This window comes from Dunckerocampus dactyliophorus, chromosome 10, assembly GCF_027744805.1.
Source record: "Dunckerocampus dactyliophorus isolate RoL2022-P2 chromosome 10, RoL_Ddac_1.1, whole genome shotgun sequence".
Taxonomy (NCBI): Eukaryota; Metazoa; Chordata; class Actinopteri; order Syngnathiformes; family Syngnathidae; genus Dunckerocampus; species Dunckerocampus dactyliophorus.
The window spans coordinates 14554739-14570188 of NC_072828.1; the positions used below are offsets into that span (position 1 = coordinate 14554739).

Sequence of the window (15450 nt, forward strand, 5' to 3'; positions counted from 1 at the left end):
TAAAAATAGTTTATTATCATTAATAATACAGAAAAAATTTTTTTGCTCTTCTAATTAAATTCTATTTTTTGGGGAAAATGTACTAAAATAAATAATACAAAATAAATAATACAAAAGTACAATATTGCTGGTGTATACAAAACCAGTTTTAAAAAACAATACCTTTTTTCACCTCTAATTAAAAGAAAGAAAAAAAAGAAGTCATAATTACTGAAAACTTACTGGTAATTAAAAACAAAATACTGCCAAGACTTACAAAAATCTACAAAATAATAATAATAATAATTAAAACAAATAATTAACTTTAAAAAATATATTTTACACCTGAATTGTATGCCATAAGAACTGCAATACAGCATTTTGTATGTCTGAATGTGTGTCAGAAATAGCTTATAAATGCAACATGTGTCCCTCTCTCTTTTATAAAAGCCTTTGAGCATAGCTATATGTATAACGATTATATTGATTCTATTCATTTTTCCAATTGTTTATCACAGCAATGATGGTGTTCCGGTCCTGCAGCTGGATCACTTGTAAAAGCAAATCAAAATATTATCTGAACAAGTATTAATGCAAATTAACTGGTTGCATTGAACTGCTTTGCTTTAGCAAATAACAAAAAAGCGAAATGTTGTTGTTTAAACAGTTGAAAACTGTATGTCCCATGTAGGCCAATAGTGCCATCTGTTGAAAGATTTCATGACTTATAACTGATCAATGACCTACTAATTAATTTACTTATTTTACCGGGTTTCTGCAGGTTCCAACAAGTCAAATGTAAGACTTTTAAAGACATTTTTTAAGGCCATAATGAATATAATTTAAAACCCATTTCAGATCCATACTGCCAAAAAAGCACAAAAGACATGAAGGAAGCTCAGTTACAATGTATGCTATAACGTTGTTATAGCAAGACTAAAGTTTAAAATTTGTTTTAAATACAAGTACAGTAATGTCAATACATTTTAAAGACCTTTTAAATGTCGCATTTAAGACATTTAATACAATTTTAAGAGAATTTTAGACATTTTAAGGCCTTAAATTTGAATGACTGGATTTTCCCTGGCAAAAATGATGACATCACCAGTCTCGGAGAATGTTCATTCAGTTATTTTATTTTGTAGAAAAAAAAGCAGATCACACACATGGCACAAAATTAAAGTCGTTTCAAATGGCAACTTTCTGGCTTTAAGAAACACTAAAAGAAATTAATAAAAAAAAGTGATAGTAACAGTTACTTTTTGAAACCAAGTAGAGGGAAAAATTATGGAATCACTCAGTTCTGAGGAAAATATTATGGATTCACCATGTAAATTGTAATTCCCAAATCTAACACCTGCATCAGATAAGATCTGCTGGTTAGTCTACAGTTAAAAAGGAGTGATCACACCTCAGAGAGCTGTTGCTCCACGTGGACTGACATGAATCATGGCTCCAACATGAGAGATGTCACTTGAAATGGATTATCAAACTTCTTAAAGAAGGTAAATCATCATGCAATGTTGCAAAAGATGTCGGTTGTTCACAGTCAGCTGTTTCTAAAATCTGGACCAAGTACAAACAACATTGGAAGGTGGTTTGAGGCAAGCACACTGGTAGATCAAGGAAGACATCAAAGCATGAAAACTTTAAAGCAGTATGTCTTGAAAACAGAAAATGCACAGGAAAACAAATGAGGAACAAATGGGATGAAACAGGAGTCAACGTCTGTGACCGAACTGTAAGAAAGCACAGAAAAGTTAATTGAAAGACACCAGTAACACCTGAACAGAAAAAAACAATGTGGTGGACTGTGGATGACTGGATGAAAGTCATATTAGTAATGAAACGTCAATCTGCATTGGGCAAGGTGATGATGCTGCAACTTTTGTTTGGTGCCATTCCAATGAGATTTATGAAGACGACTGCCTGAAGAAAACATGCACATTTCCACAGTCATTGATGATATGGGGCTGCATGTCAGGTAAAGGCACTGGGGAGATGGCTGTCATTACATCTTCAATAAATGCACAAGGTTACGTAGACATTTTGGACACTTTTCTTATCCCGTCAATTTCAAGGATGTTTGGAGATGATATAATCATTTTTCCAAGATGATAATGCACCGTGCCATAGAGCAAAAAAAGACACACATGGTCAATGTCATGGCCTGCAAATTGCCCAGATCTCAATCCAACTGAAAATCTGTGGTGAATGTCGAAGAAAATGGTCCATGAGAAGGCTCCAAACTGCAAAGCTGATGTGGCAACAGCAATCAGAGAAAGTTGGAGCCAGATTGACTAAGAGTACTGTTTCTCACTCATTTGAGTCATGCCTCAGACTGCAAGCTGTTATAAAAGCCAGTAGGTGGTGCAACAAAGTACTAGTGGTGTGATGAAGTGTTCTTTTTTCATGATTCCACAATTTTTTCCTCAGAATTGAGTGATTCCATAATTTTTTCCCCTCTACTTGGTCTAAAAAAATAAATGTTGCAGACTACCAATGCTTTATTTTTTTTCTTGCTTTCTTTTAGTGTTTCTTAAAGCTAGAAAGTTGCCATTTGAAATAACTTTAGTTTTGTGTTGTGTCTGTGATCTGCTTTTTTTTTCCAACAACTGAATGAACATCCCGCGAGACTGGCGATTCCATAATTTTTGCCAGAAATTGTATTTAAGACATTGTGGATAACTTGTTTATGTACTGGCTACACCAGGAACACATGCACAAATGAATTAGATCCCATTTAAGAGCTAATCAAATACAATAATACCAATCAACTCTTAGCATTATTATCATTATCTATGGAAAGGCAGCCATTTTCATATAGAGCATTCACTGGATCTCTGTAGTACATTGAGTGTATGTTGTTTTGGAATTAACATGAATAGTTGTTTCTAATTGTTTCACAAGAACAAAAACACAAACTCGGTTTTACCTTCTGGTGGAAATATTTCCAGCATGGTTCAATCAGCATTTGGGAAATAAAAGTACAAAGACACTTTCACAAATATAAAATGACATGACAGTAAAATTCCATTATCCATGTTAGGTCAAAAGCAAATTCCTCAGCATTGAATGTGTATTTATCTACAGCTAAATAACTCTGCGTACACATTATCCCATCCACCAATGCCAAGCGGCATTACTTGTAAACTTAATTATAGCCCCACTGTCGGCTTAATGCATGTTCAGGAAGTAAGCAGACGGAACATAAACGTGGAAATGTTGTGTGCACACATCATGAAGTCACATAATTTTGACTGAATGCACCGCCCTTTCTTTCCTTCAGATGTCCACATCCTCAAAAGGTGCCAATTTGACCCAACAATGCCGTGCATTACATTTGTGCGCCTGGTGCAGGAATGACTCGGGGTGGGGGGCTGGGGTTGCCCTCCTATAGCTTCTCACTGGAAACATAAACATGTTGTTTGGGAATAGAGCACATTTAAACATGTTAGTGATAAGATTACTGACATATTTTATGAAACATTGGTAGGGTTGGGCATCGAGTCTTGAGCATCAATGGGAACCGGGACTAACATCAATTCTCCTGGGATAGTTAAAATTTTTTATTTGGATCCGTAGTTTCAATGCGCACATTGCCGACCAGAAGAAATAGTCGCAAACACAACAAAGACGAAACCAGCAAGCGCCAACGAAGAGGAAGCGGCTAAAAAGTTTGGCTTAACTTAATAAAAAGAAGAGTAGAAAGAACAAGAGTGCCTCGTCTTTGACGAGCTACTTCGGACTTCCTCTAAGCAGCCAGAATCAGGGAAGTCAAACAATAAATGACATCGGTCTCATGCTAATATTACCGAGGATTTCAGGTTGCTCACTGATGTCGTGGAAGTTTGGTGAACATTAAATAAAGGACGGGAACTATGGCTACAGCTTGGCAAGTTTATTCACGTGCACAGTCCGGCTCTATTAGCAACAGTCAAGGGAGCACACAAAACACTTCCGGTCTCAAAATAAGAACACTTTGGGCATCCTGTTTACATGTGTTAACAAAATAAGGGTGTTATTAAAAACTGCTTTGAGGCAGCAAACAAAATTACTCATTTTCAAAAGTAAACATCTTTTGTCAAAGTGCACTCCTGTAAAAGAAACTTCATAACATTTATATTCAAGCTGAATGGTATGATATTTAAAATAGCCCTGTGAGAAATTCATAGTAAAGTTGATTAAAAAAAAGTTCCTATCATTAAAAAAATTCAGACATTTCATCCACTAAGAATCGTTGAGAACCGGAATCGGATTCATTCAAATTCAAACGATGCCCAACCCTAAACATTGGCATCTGTTCTCATAGACACCCTGCCTCACCTAATCCTGGAGTGCATCCACTACTACTTAAAAAAAAAAGAAAGAAAGAAAAAATAAAAATGTTGTAATCTAATCAAAGTTAATTCTCGCTAAAAATATTTCAAATTTTAACGAGCATATATTGACCTATAGTGGATTGGTTTTAGCCTCTTTAATGTACAAAATGTATCAAAGTGGCCTCAGTCAGCATCCTTAAATTTTTCCTTATGCGGCGCTAGATGGAAAAAGTTTGTACAGCCCAGACCACGGACATGTAGTTACGCAGATCACATTTCAAATAATGTCAAATTTTTGAGACACCCTGTAAATGCCTCCCCTCAAACAGACAAGATCCATGTGACTGTGTGGAAACGCCAAATGCAATGCCTAATATTCTCTGCTGTTTGGTAAATAAATATCCTCTGCACTACAGTATTTCAGGAAATATAGTAATTAGAATAGTATGTGCCAGTTACGGTGTGTAGATATTTGAATGTGCTGGATGAACTGAATGAAAAAATAGTTTTTCGTGTGCAGCTTTTCAAGTTTAGCTTGTGCAAGAGAGGCATGAGCTACCTGTCCACATGAGAGAGGATGTCGCAAAGCTGCGTGAGCAAAGCCCGGTGCTTGTGAGGGTTGCCTTCCAGCACTCCGCTGAGACGACTGAGATACGAGTCCAGATTTCCGAGTGATGCCGTCTCACCTGTGCCTGTTAAAAGACAAAAGAAGAAAAGTGAAAAATGTGGAATTCACAACAGTTGTTAATTGTTGAAAAATAGGAATATAAATGCAACAGAACCAAAAACAATGATGGATCTTAAGGTTCTTAACATGGTTAGGTTACGTCACAATGCAGGCCTTATAGATGCTGTAGGACCCAACAACTGGCAATGCTAAAAAGAACCAATAGGGACTAAAATAAGTTATACAGTTGAGCTATGCTATGCTTTTCGTTCCTGGACCACCAGCAAATGGACAAAAAATTGAAACGCCCATCTATGTTTGGCTCTCTCTCCCCCCCTCCAAACCCTCCTACTGGCTTGACGCTGACCTTTTCCTCCAATTTTCTGTTAACATTTGCAATAAAAGTCACTGTTGCAATTATTAGATTGGATTCAGTTCGAGAATACTCCTCTCTTTCAATTGCTACTGTTAACTCAATACACACACTTATTAAACACATTTAAAAGTATCAAATGTATAGGTACTAACCACTATTGTGTGATAATGTAAGACGATCAACAAACAGATGGAATTAGATTCACAACTCAACCAAGTACCAAAATATCAATGCTTGATGAAATATATCAGTGGAATGTAAATATATAAACGTAAACATTGTGGGCTTTCTAACAGTGGTACATGGAAGTTGTATATTTTACTATTATTATAACATATTCATAAATGATTACTGACATCTGTTGAATAAGATGGGTGCTGATGAGTGTATTCTTAAAAACAGGGTCTCTGCAGGTTTCAACAAGTCAAATTTAAGACCTATTTCACATCCATATTGACAAAAAAGACATGAAGGAAAATCGGAGGCCCGACATTACTTGAAAAGTATGGCTATGTTCACACCACAGGGCATGATGCCCAATTCAAATTATTTGTTAAAATTTGATTGTTTTATGTAGTCATATTTGTGTGTAAACACTACATCACCCACGAATGTGCTTACGGAAGTAAACATGGCATCTCAGTCCTGGCGTATTTGTGGTAATTTCAGGAATTTGTGCAACCGGAGTTAGCATTTTCTTAGCCAAATTATTCTGCGTAAGAAATTAAAAAGGAATAGGGAAAAATTTTAGCTACGGCAGTTTGTGGAGAACTTGCTGTGATGTCTGTTCCTGTGTCGGAGCCAGGAACGGTGGGACATTGTTGAAGTGAGCCTCTTCACTGACACACATTTTTTAAATAATATCATTAGATTTAATAAGAAAAGATGAACTTGTGCCTACATCTGAGTAACTTTCTCTAACTCTCACTCGGCAAAACACGCCTTTCGCTGGTGTAAAGGTCAATGTACGCAACCCGAACATTCAGGCTGCAGTAGCATTGGATACATATCAGATTAATATTTACATACAAAAGAGGCCATTGTCACATTTGAAAAACAATCTGAATTTTACTGTTCACGCTGACATGAAAAAAAAATCAGACAGGTCACATATTATTTATTTATTTTAAACCAACAACCTACAAATTTGTGGGGTCATGAATACTGAATCGCAAATGTGCGAGTAAACTTGTGTGAAGTTACGCAGAAAAGTGAAGCTAGTGCATCATTTCTTACGCCAAACTGCAGCTTCTATATGTTCAGAAAGGATGTTTTCATCTTGTGGAATGACAGTCATGACGATGTGGGTTAGTTTATTTTGTTACATCTGGTTTTTATGAACATGACAGCTCTGAGCCTCAAGCTCCATTGCCTTTCCATTTAATACTAAATCAATCAAATCAAGAAATTTTAAATTGGACCAGAGTATTTGGAAAAAGAAAATAACTACAACAAGTTATTTTCCTACAACTAAATAAAACTAAATGTAGTGATGTCACCCTGGCTAACATAATAATTTGCATATTTTTTGTCCCAACTTGTTGCTGCAGTTTGTTCAGAGTGGATTTGAACAGGCTGTCAAGGTACTGCCAGTTACTATTGTGCATTTGAATGAATGAACATGTTCGCTTTTAATGGTGAAACTGAATCTAAGAGAGCCAATTTGATAAATGCGCCACTTGGAACAAGAAAAGAACTGCAATACAAGATATGTTCCTACAACTACAAGAAAAACATATTGAGTGAGGTGACCCAGGCTACTATTTTTTTCGCCACACCGGAGTTGTTGTATGTTCAGGATGGGTTTGGACAGACGAGGCTGCATGCTACTTTTTTAGTAACAGTTGGCTTTGTGCATTTCAAAGTGAACGTGTTAGCTCTGCACCTCAAGCTCTACTGCCTTTCCATTCTATGGACTTAATGTTGACACTAAATCAGGAGACCATATTTGATAATGTACCATTTGGAACAAGAACGTAACTGCAATAAGGCATATAGTCATCATATGGTTGACTATGGCCTGTTATTAGTAAAAAAAATATTGAAAGACAAGTCATATGTAGTATTCTGTTCATTAGGTGTCAGTAAGGTTACATTGAAGAGACATTATCTTATACACTAAGTCCCCAACCAACGAACACAATTGGTTCCAGACGACCATTCGCAAGTCGATTTGTTTGTAAGTCCAACAAAAGGTAATTTACCAATTATATAGGTACTACATGTATGTGTATACATATATACAGTACATATATGCGTATGTATGTAAAGATGAGTTTGGATGTAGTAGTAATATTAAACGAGGTTAATTAATGAAAAAAAACAATAATAATAAAAATGATACAATAATACGTAATGATAAATGTTATTTACCTTTGAAGAGAAGTGGTCGAGCATACGTCGTTGTGGTGGAGGAGGAGGAGGAGTTATTGAAAAAAGGACAAGTTGTCGTCGTTAGACTCTTCTAAAAGAGGTGGTGTTCTGTGGGTGGTGTAGAATTAAGCAGGCCTATTAACTCTTCAAAAACTTTAATCACACGCTCTGTCCGTGTTGTATCATACAACAACAACTTAGCCTTCCTCTCTCCTCTTCCTCTACCTGTTGGTCCCATTAGCAGTGCCACAGTGCCCTCTACTGGTCAAGCATGTACTGTAGCAGTAGAAATACTGATGGAGTTACTACAAGGCAAAATACATGAAAATATAGACCAGTCACCTTGCATTCGTACCTCCGAATGTTCGCATGTCGGATGTTCGTAAGTTGGGGACCTAGTGTATTACAATACCTTGACACTGCATGGAGTCAGCCATGGCAGGGTGAAAACAAGTTCTCCCCCCATTCTGTGTGGAAGTGATAGGTTTTTGGCTTTTTACTTTGTCCTTCTTCTCCACTCCATTTGAAACCTTTTCTTAAGTTTAGGATAAATAAATTGGAGGCTAACTAGTTAGCTTGGTAGCTTGTTAGGAGCGGAGGCCATCTCTTGCAGTGATCCCGTAGCCTGCACATACTGTAAGTGTTAAGCAATGCGGTGTAAACAAAGAATAATAGATGTGTAAAGGTGACTATATGGGTGTTATTTAATGTCTACAGGGCTCTAATAATGGTAAAAACCACATTTCAAAGTCAAACAGGTTTTCTATGCTCTAACTACAAAAATATTCAATTCATTATTATTAATATTGAATCCTACTTTGCGGAAATTTACTTATCGCGGTCCGGTCCCCAATAAACGAGGGACAACTGTATACCTACAATACAACTACAATGGAGTGAGGTTACCCTGGCAAGTGAAGTTCTTCAGTTCTGTATTATTTTTGTGGCCAACATGCAGCTTTTTTATCTTCTGAGTGGATGGTTTACTCTAGTGTAGTGGACAATTCTGCAAGTTACTTTATTTTTTACAGTTGTCTTGTGCAATTGAATGTGAACACAGTTATTAGCTTCATGTCCCCTGTCTTTCCCTGCTATGCTTGCACTTATTTACTTATTAAACTTTGAATGGCATCCCGAGTCTGTCACTCAAAGCAAGCACAATGTTTTAAGCTGTTTACCTGGTAGCGGAACTGCAGACAGACTGTTGACCAGAGTGTGTTTAATGGCCAGCAAGTGCTGATGAAGAACCTGCGTGCGCTTCTCGTCCTGCCCCAATTCAGCCTCCAAGCGCTCTTTGGCGGTGCACATGTCCTTGATGTGCCTCTGCAGCACCGCATTCTGCTCCTCAAACTCAATATTGGCCTTGCGAAGTCGACGCAGCTCCGCCTCTCGAGCTGCAGAAAGCAATGATAAAATCCAATTTTCTCATTGTCTTCAGAGTCCATACATACATTTTCTAAGTGTTGGAGGCAGGGGCTAGCTATGTAGTGATTGAATACACTGAGTACTAGCTAGCAGTTAGCAAGCAAACGCTAATATGAATGAAAACACAAAAGTGATTTTGTGAAGTTTCTAAGCCGAATGCCACAATTCCAGTTCATGTCAGTGTTTGGTGCTGTGGGGCATTTGTCCCGGCGGTTGGCGCTTGCTGGGGCGTTTGATCGGCAAAGTGAACGTATAGTGCCAGGTGGTGCAATACCCAGGGTATGTGAAGTGGTGGCCCCGCGATTCGTAAGTGCTGTAGTAGGCATCTTCTGTGCCTCACACAGATACACTACACTTGAGTACCATCTAGTGGCTCAAATGTGACATGACACAGTGATCACTGAATGATAAACTTAATGATAATATCGTCTAAAAAAAAAAAAAAGTCAAAATTATCGATTATCGTTGATAATTTATAGCACAATTATCGACCAGCAAAGTTTGCTATTGTGACAGGCCTAAGCACAATTATAACATATCCATTTACTCTCTTAACTTAGTCAGTATGTACTGCTCCTCTTGCTGTGACTAGGGTTGTTGTACACATCCCGCTTTCCTGCAGGGTTTGACTAACCTTTCAGTGATTATAGATCCATTATGGTACAGAACAGACAATAACCATGATAGCTGCTGCAGCAATGATAGGTTGTGATGTCACTCAGTGTGTGTACATGTTACGCATGCAATGCCTGGCAAATAAATATATTTACAGATGTCAAAAATAATGTCTTAACGGTGGTAACTACTTTAATTCATTAATTATGTTACATGACTCTCTGTTACGACGGCAGACGGAAGGAAGCACAGTGGAGCATCCCTACACAGTCACAGAGTATGACGCTCTTTTACAACTTCATTCTGACCTGAACACATCAAATGCAGTATACACCACATACTGTATGCATCTCCAACTCACACACGTCTGTAGTCCGTTCATCCTGGGAACGACACGTCCTCATTCTCATAACAAGAACGCAAGATGCATTCAGGGTTAATTCGGATGTACAATTTGCTACCTTTAAGTAGCGCTAGGCAATATGGACCAAAACTCATAATCCGATATATTTAGGTATTTAGGTAATATCAATATATGATATATATCCCCATATTTTTTTAAGCAAAATGAGTTTAGACAAAATCAAAGCCAAATATGCGTGTCAAGTTGTATTATTTTGATTTTTTTTTATTTTAAAGCTGCACATAAAGAAATTGTATCTAAAAATAGCCTCTAAAATAAAGTAGGCCATTCTCTTTTGAAATAAACATAGAAAAAGTCAAATGTAATCTTTTTTTTAATAACAAACCTTGAGCTATGCTCAAATCCTCAGCTAAAAAATAAAATAACACTATATGAAGGAGTGCCCGGTTTAAGAGGAAATTTTAAAATGTCAGCAACTCAAAAATACTAAATTGAACAGTAGTGCAGTGTAGAACAGCGAAGCTCGCTGGACATTGCAAGTCCATTGTTTTAAACAGATTTTTAAAGCCATTTTTCGTCTGCTGCAACGGGGACCACAACTAAACAATGTGATAGGACACCACTTTGCGTTTCCTTTCATGAGGATTGCAACAGGAGCGCAGCAGACAGTGCGCAGCTTCACACATTCCTCATATTGGGAGTTTGTACCAAGTTTTGAGGTGGTGAAAAATATTTTTTTATGCTCTGAATTTGAAGTACCTCCACATTACTGAGCTACCGCTTATTCCTTGCTGGCTAATTCTTCCACCGTAGACGCTTTCCCTTTGACTGGAGCCGCAGGGATGAGGGAAATACAGTGCAAATCCAGTCTACATCGATATCAACAATATGGCTGATTTTGATATCATACTTAACGTAAATATATATATTTTAAAAATATCGATATATCGCCCAGCCCTAAATTTAAGTATGCTGGGAAATACACCAAAAGCAAGTCAATTTACCTTAAATTATGTGATGACTTTTAAGGCAGCCCCTCATTGCTCATAATAACAAAAAAGTTTAAAGTGGGATTCCAATGTTCTGCTACTATTCAAGAGACTAATGTAAGACAAATTGATTTTTAGACTTGTGTGGTATCTTTTAGCTTGATAGACATATTCAATACATTTGGAGCAGTTAGTACATACAAACAGATATAATCCCGTCCTGTCATTTATCTTTCAGTTAATTAAATATAGTAAAAATAGGTATGTTTCAGACATACCATACATTTAGTAGTTGCTAATGGTGATTAATCATGATTAAGTAATTTTTAAAAAGTGATTAATCTGATTAAAATTTGTAATCATTTGACAGCCCTAACTATATTATATTTTTACTCTACATTTTCTGTTTGAAATTAGTTCATTTTGGCCCCAATTAGCTGATGTTTGATTTTGTGAAAAAGTACAAAAGATCCATTGAAAGTAGCATAACATTAGTTTTACTTGTAATGTATAAGTGGTACGTGCAATGAATGTATTAAATATAAAAGCCATACTGTAGAATTCAGCACTTCAGCACTACACAGAAGTAGTGCAATACATTACAGTTCAGAGAGCAGTCACAGTCGTAACTTATTCCAAATTACTCGACATTTTGGTCCAAGACTGCATGAAAGTGAACCACAACATGAAAAACATGTTTACCTTTGTTCTGATCAAGGAACTCCTCTGTGAAGATTGGGATGTCAAACCTGCTTGGGAGCTCAGACGCCTTCATAAGAAAAAAAATGTTTAGAAAACAGGAAACAAATTCATACAGATATAATTTAATGCAATCAAATACAAATGTGTCTAATAATGCTCAGGTTTGACATTGACAGTCATTCATTTGCCAATATGTTTATTGAGGCGTAGAACTGCACTGCATCATACTTAGAGCTATTTGCAATATTTTGCTTCACTCATGTAGCTAAATGGGGTAACCAAAATTAGGGGTGTCAAATTAGTGCATCGACTGTAATTATTTAGTCATATATAGTGTTTTTTTAAAATCACATTAATCTAATCAATCTCTAACATGACAGTTTCTGTATGCAAGTTGCCTTTTCATATGAATCCGGTTTTATGTGTTGGGCTTTTTGTACTTGAGTTGTTAGTGGTGGAACACAAAGGTCAGCCACAGCCTGCAATGGACTGATTGGCTGTCATTGTGTTTGGGCTTGTTTAGCCTAAGCTTTCAGGCTCCTGTTGTAGTTGGGAGGGCAAGGTGAGGAATGGCGAGTTGCAGCGAGGAGAATTGAAAATGGAGGTGCATATGAGAGTTGTCTGTCCAATGAATGGCAAATTTACATTTCAAAAACGCCCCGACGGCACCACTGATAAAGGTAGAGTGAAGTGGCTTCTTTGTAAAACTGAGTTTGCTTACTAGCGAAGCAGCTCAATTTTAACCTACCACATCAATGCAAAGGACCCAGTCATGAGTGCAGCCACATCTAACGTTAGCAGCAAAGACGTTAGCAATTTAGCGAGCCATAGCAAAGCTCTTCGCCAAACTAAACTCAGGGACAACACCCCAAGTATGAGCACGTCTGCGACCAACAGGGTGACGGATGTTCTTTCCAAGTGGATCGTGATGAACTGTATGCCATAGTAGAAGACAAGGGGTTAACAGAGGTGTTGCAAACTGCATCCAATGACCCATCATACAAGCCATTGTGCAACACTGCAGTGATGATCAAAATCAGCAAGATGTACGACGACAAAAACATAAAAATATTAAGATTTTGGTAGAGGATTCGCTCACCTATGTTGCTGTAACAGGAGATCACTGGACCTCAGCTGTTTGGAAGTGACTAAGCACTTTATTGATGGTGATGGCCAATAATATTTTTGATGTGGTCACTGTGACTGTTTTTTGATGTGTTAACTTCAGTACTTCATATGGATCTTATGTTTTATTTTATGTTTATTTTGTAATTATTTGGAGATTGGCAAAAGAACACAGCAATAGTCATCCCTCGCTACAGCATGGAACATCGCTCCTTCACTCTTTCAAAAATTAATTAAATGATCGCTTTTTCGTGGTTGACTAAGGTCCATTTTTAGTCAAAATATTGAACAACAAGTTATATGTAGTGGTCTGGTCACTAGGCGTCAGTAATGTTACATTGATGACACATGAAATTAGATTAGATTACCTTCACACTGCATGTAGTCAGCCATGACATGTCCGACATGAAAAAAAGTGAAAAAAAAGTTCTCCCATTCTGTGTGGAAGTGGTACGTTTTTGGCTTCTTCCCCACTCCGTTTGAGATGCTTTCTTAACCCTTTAGGCGCCAGAGTTTTTCAGTTTTGACATTACTATTTCAAAAGTTTGTAGCTAGAAAATGGTTGGAGATAAAGGTATACTGTAAATTAGAAAAATCGTCAATATGACCCAACGTTTGTGATGGGAGTAAATGTATCTAATGTGCATATTAGGACGTCAATTTGTCAGATCCCTGTCTCCACAATACCAGCTCATCAAAATGTCTGATCCAACTATGATACTCTTCCTCATCTCTCAAGCAAATACAGCCATCATCATCGTCATTTACAGCGGGATCTTGAACACCACTGCTGCCTGCACCGCCATTATTACTTTTATTATTACATAAATAGATAAAAAGTATTTAGCTATCTATTATTCCTGTAAATATTCTCATTTACCCTGGTCATTGTATTCTCAGGTCATATCTATCTATTAGCAGTGTATTTTTTTATGCCGAGGAATCTCCCATGGAGGTTACCACGTATGCTGCTATTTCCGAGTTTTTTTACATTCCCGTTACCCCCTCACTATTAGCAGTGTTTTGACAACCCACCACATCCCGTCCTGCTACCCCAAACACGGTTTAGCAAAGCATCAGCTCGATTATGCTGTGTGTGGACTGTCATGGCGAGCGGACACGCTGCCGCATGCACAAGGGGCTTCAAAGTCTATAAACTTAGAAACTTTGCATATAAACACCCACAAATGTTACCTAAGGGTCTCAGCAATTTTTAGGTGACATTAAAAAAGATTAATGAGATCAATTAATTACTGTTCATAAAATAATGTCTCCACTTTTTAAGTCTCCTGACAGCACTAACCAAAAATATTAGAAACACTTTTGTGTTCTGCATGTGGAGTTCCATACAAATTATTTTAACTGACGGTTAGGATGGTGTTATGAGAGTGTCACACACACCTTTGGCAATCCTGAACTTGCACTGATGATTACAGATGGACTGTCCTCTGTAAGATAAAATACTGATATGATGCAGAGTAAAAGACCACAATGCAAAGGGGACCACAATGAAGTCCACCTTTCTTAATCCTCTTGTCTTGTATCTTGGCGCTGGTGATCTGATACGCCTCAGTCTGATGATATTCCTTCAGCTCCTGAGCATACTGCATCTTCTCACGCTCCGCCTCATCCAGGTACCGCTGGTTAAGAAAAACAAACTCTTGTTGACTATTTATATAACTAACTGTTATATAACTTTACAGATATGCCACCCTCAGCCAACAGGATTTGTACCTGTTTGTCATTTGGTGCTAACCGCGTCCATTCTGCTCCAAGTCGCTTGGTAATTTCTGGGAAAGGCAGGTCAGGATATCGGGCCCTCATAACTTCGCGTCGCTCATTCAAGAAGCGGACATAGCCGGTGACTGGTGCCTTTGGGCCATTTGGAAGCACCTTCTTTCTTTTCTTGCCCTTTGGCCATCCTCTCTTCTTGGGCTGCAATGATGTTAAGCAATAAGCAGCTGAGTGTAATAGGGTGGTATGTTTTTCATTCATCAAATTGTGGCACAAGTAATCGAATGTAACATGATGAATCAGCACCCACCTCCTCTTGAGGGTGCTCTGTTGACTGTGAAGCTTTAGGCTGCTGCGGAGCATCATTCTGCTCCTGTTTTATCCCACCCATGATTCCTTGTCAGTCCAACTGGGTGTTCACCAAGTCAGACAAATTCCGTCGAAACTACGCTGTGACGGAAACATCTGCACAGAGAGACCAGTCAACAAAATGTGAATTTGAAAAAACAACAACGTCCCCGCATGGAAGATGCTTGTCTTGCTAGCCTGCCCGCTAGCAAGCCAATGAAGCTAATTACGAGACAGTTACACAGACAAAAAAACACAGACGGGGAGAAAATAGCAAATAAAATCAAACATAGTAATTTTATAGTTACGCGTAGGTGCTTACATGAAGTCGACCGATGAATATTATATATTTTTTTAATTCCGTTTGGATAAATATTATTCGTCTCACCGGAAAAAACAGGAAGTTGAGCCGGAAGGCAAGCCAGATCTGC

The 15450-nt window shown here is 37.7% G+C and overlaps 1 protein-coding gene across 2 annotated transcripts; it reads right to left on the reverse strand.

The window, feature by feature from the left end:
* Positions 1-317: 317 nt before the first annotated feature.
* On the reverse strand, positions 318-15448 carry hmg20b (high mobility group 20B). Of its 2 annotated transcripts, none has more exons than XM_054790742.1 (9): positions 15408-15448; positions 14982-15136; positions 14672-14872; positions 14457-14577; positions 14339-14385; positions 11813-11879; positions 8896-9111; positions 4861-4993; positions 318-3386 (listed from the first exon to the last, which is right to left on the reverse strand). In XM_054790742.1, exons 2-9 carry the CDS (start codon positions 15060-15062, stop codon positions 3374-3376), a joined length of 879 nt encoding a protein of 292 aa, XP_054646717.1. In that variant the 5' UTR covers positions 15063-15136; positions 15408-15448; the 3' UTR covers positions 318-3373. The 2 variants fall into 2 exon arrangements, with proteins under 2 accessions (XP_054646717.1, XP_054646718.1); XM_054790743.1 differs by having other exon boundaries at positions 15342-15433.
* Positions 15449-15450: the final 2 nt, after the last annotated feature.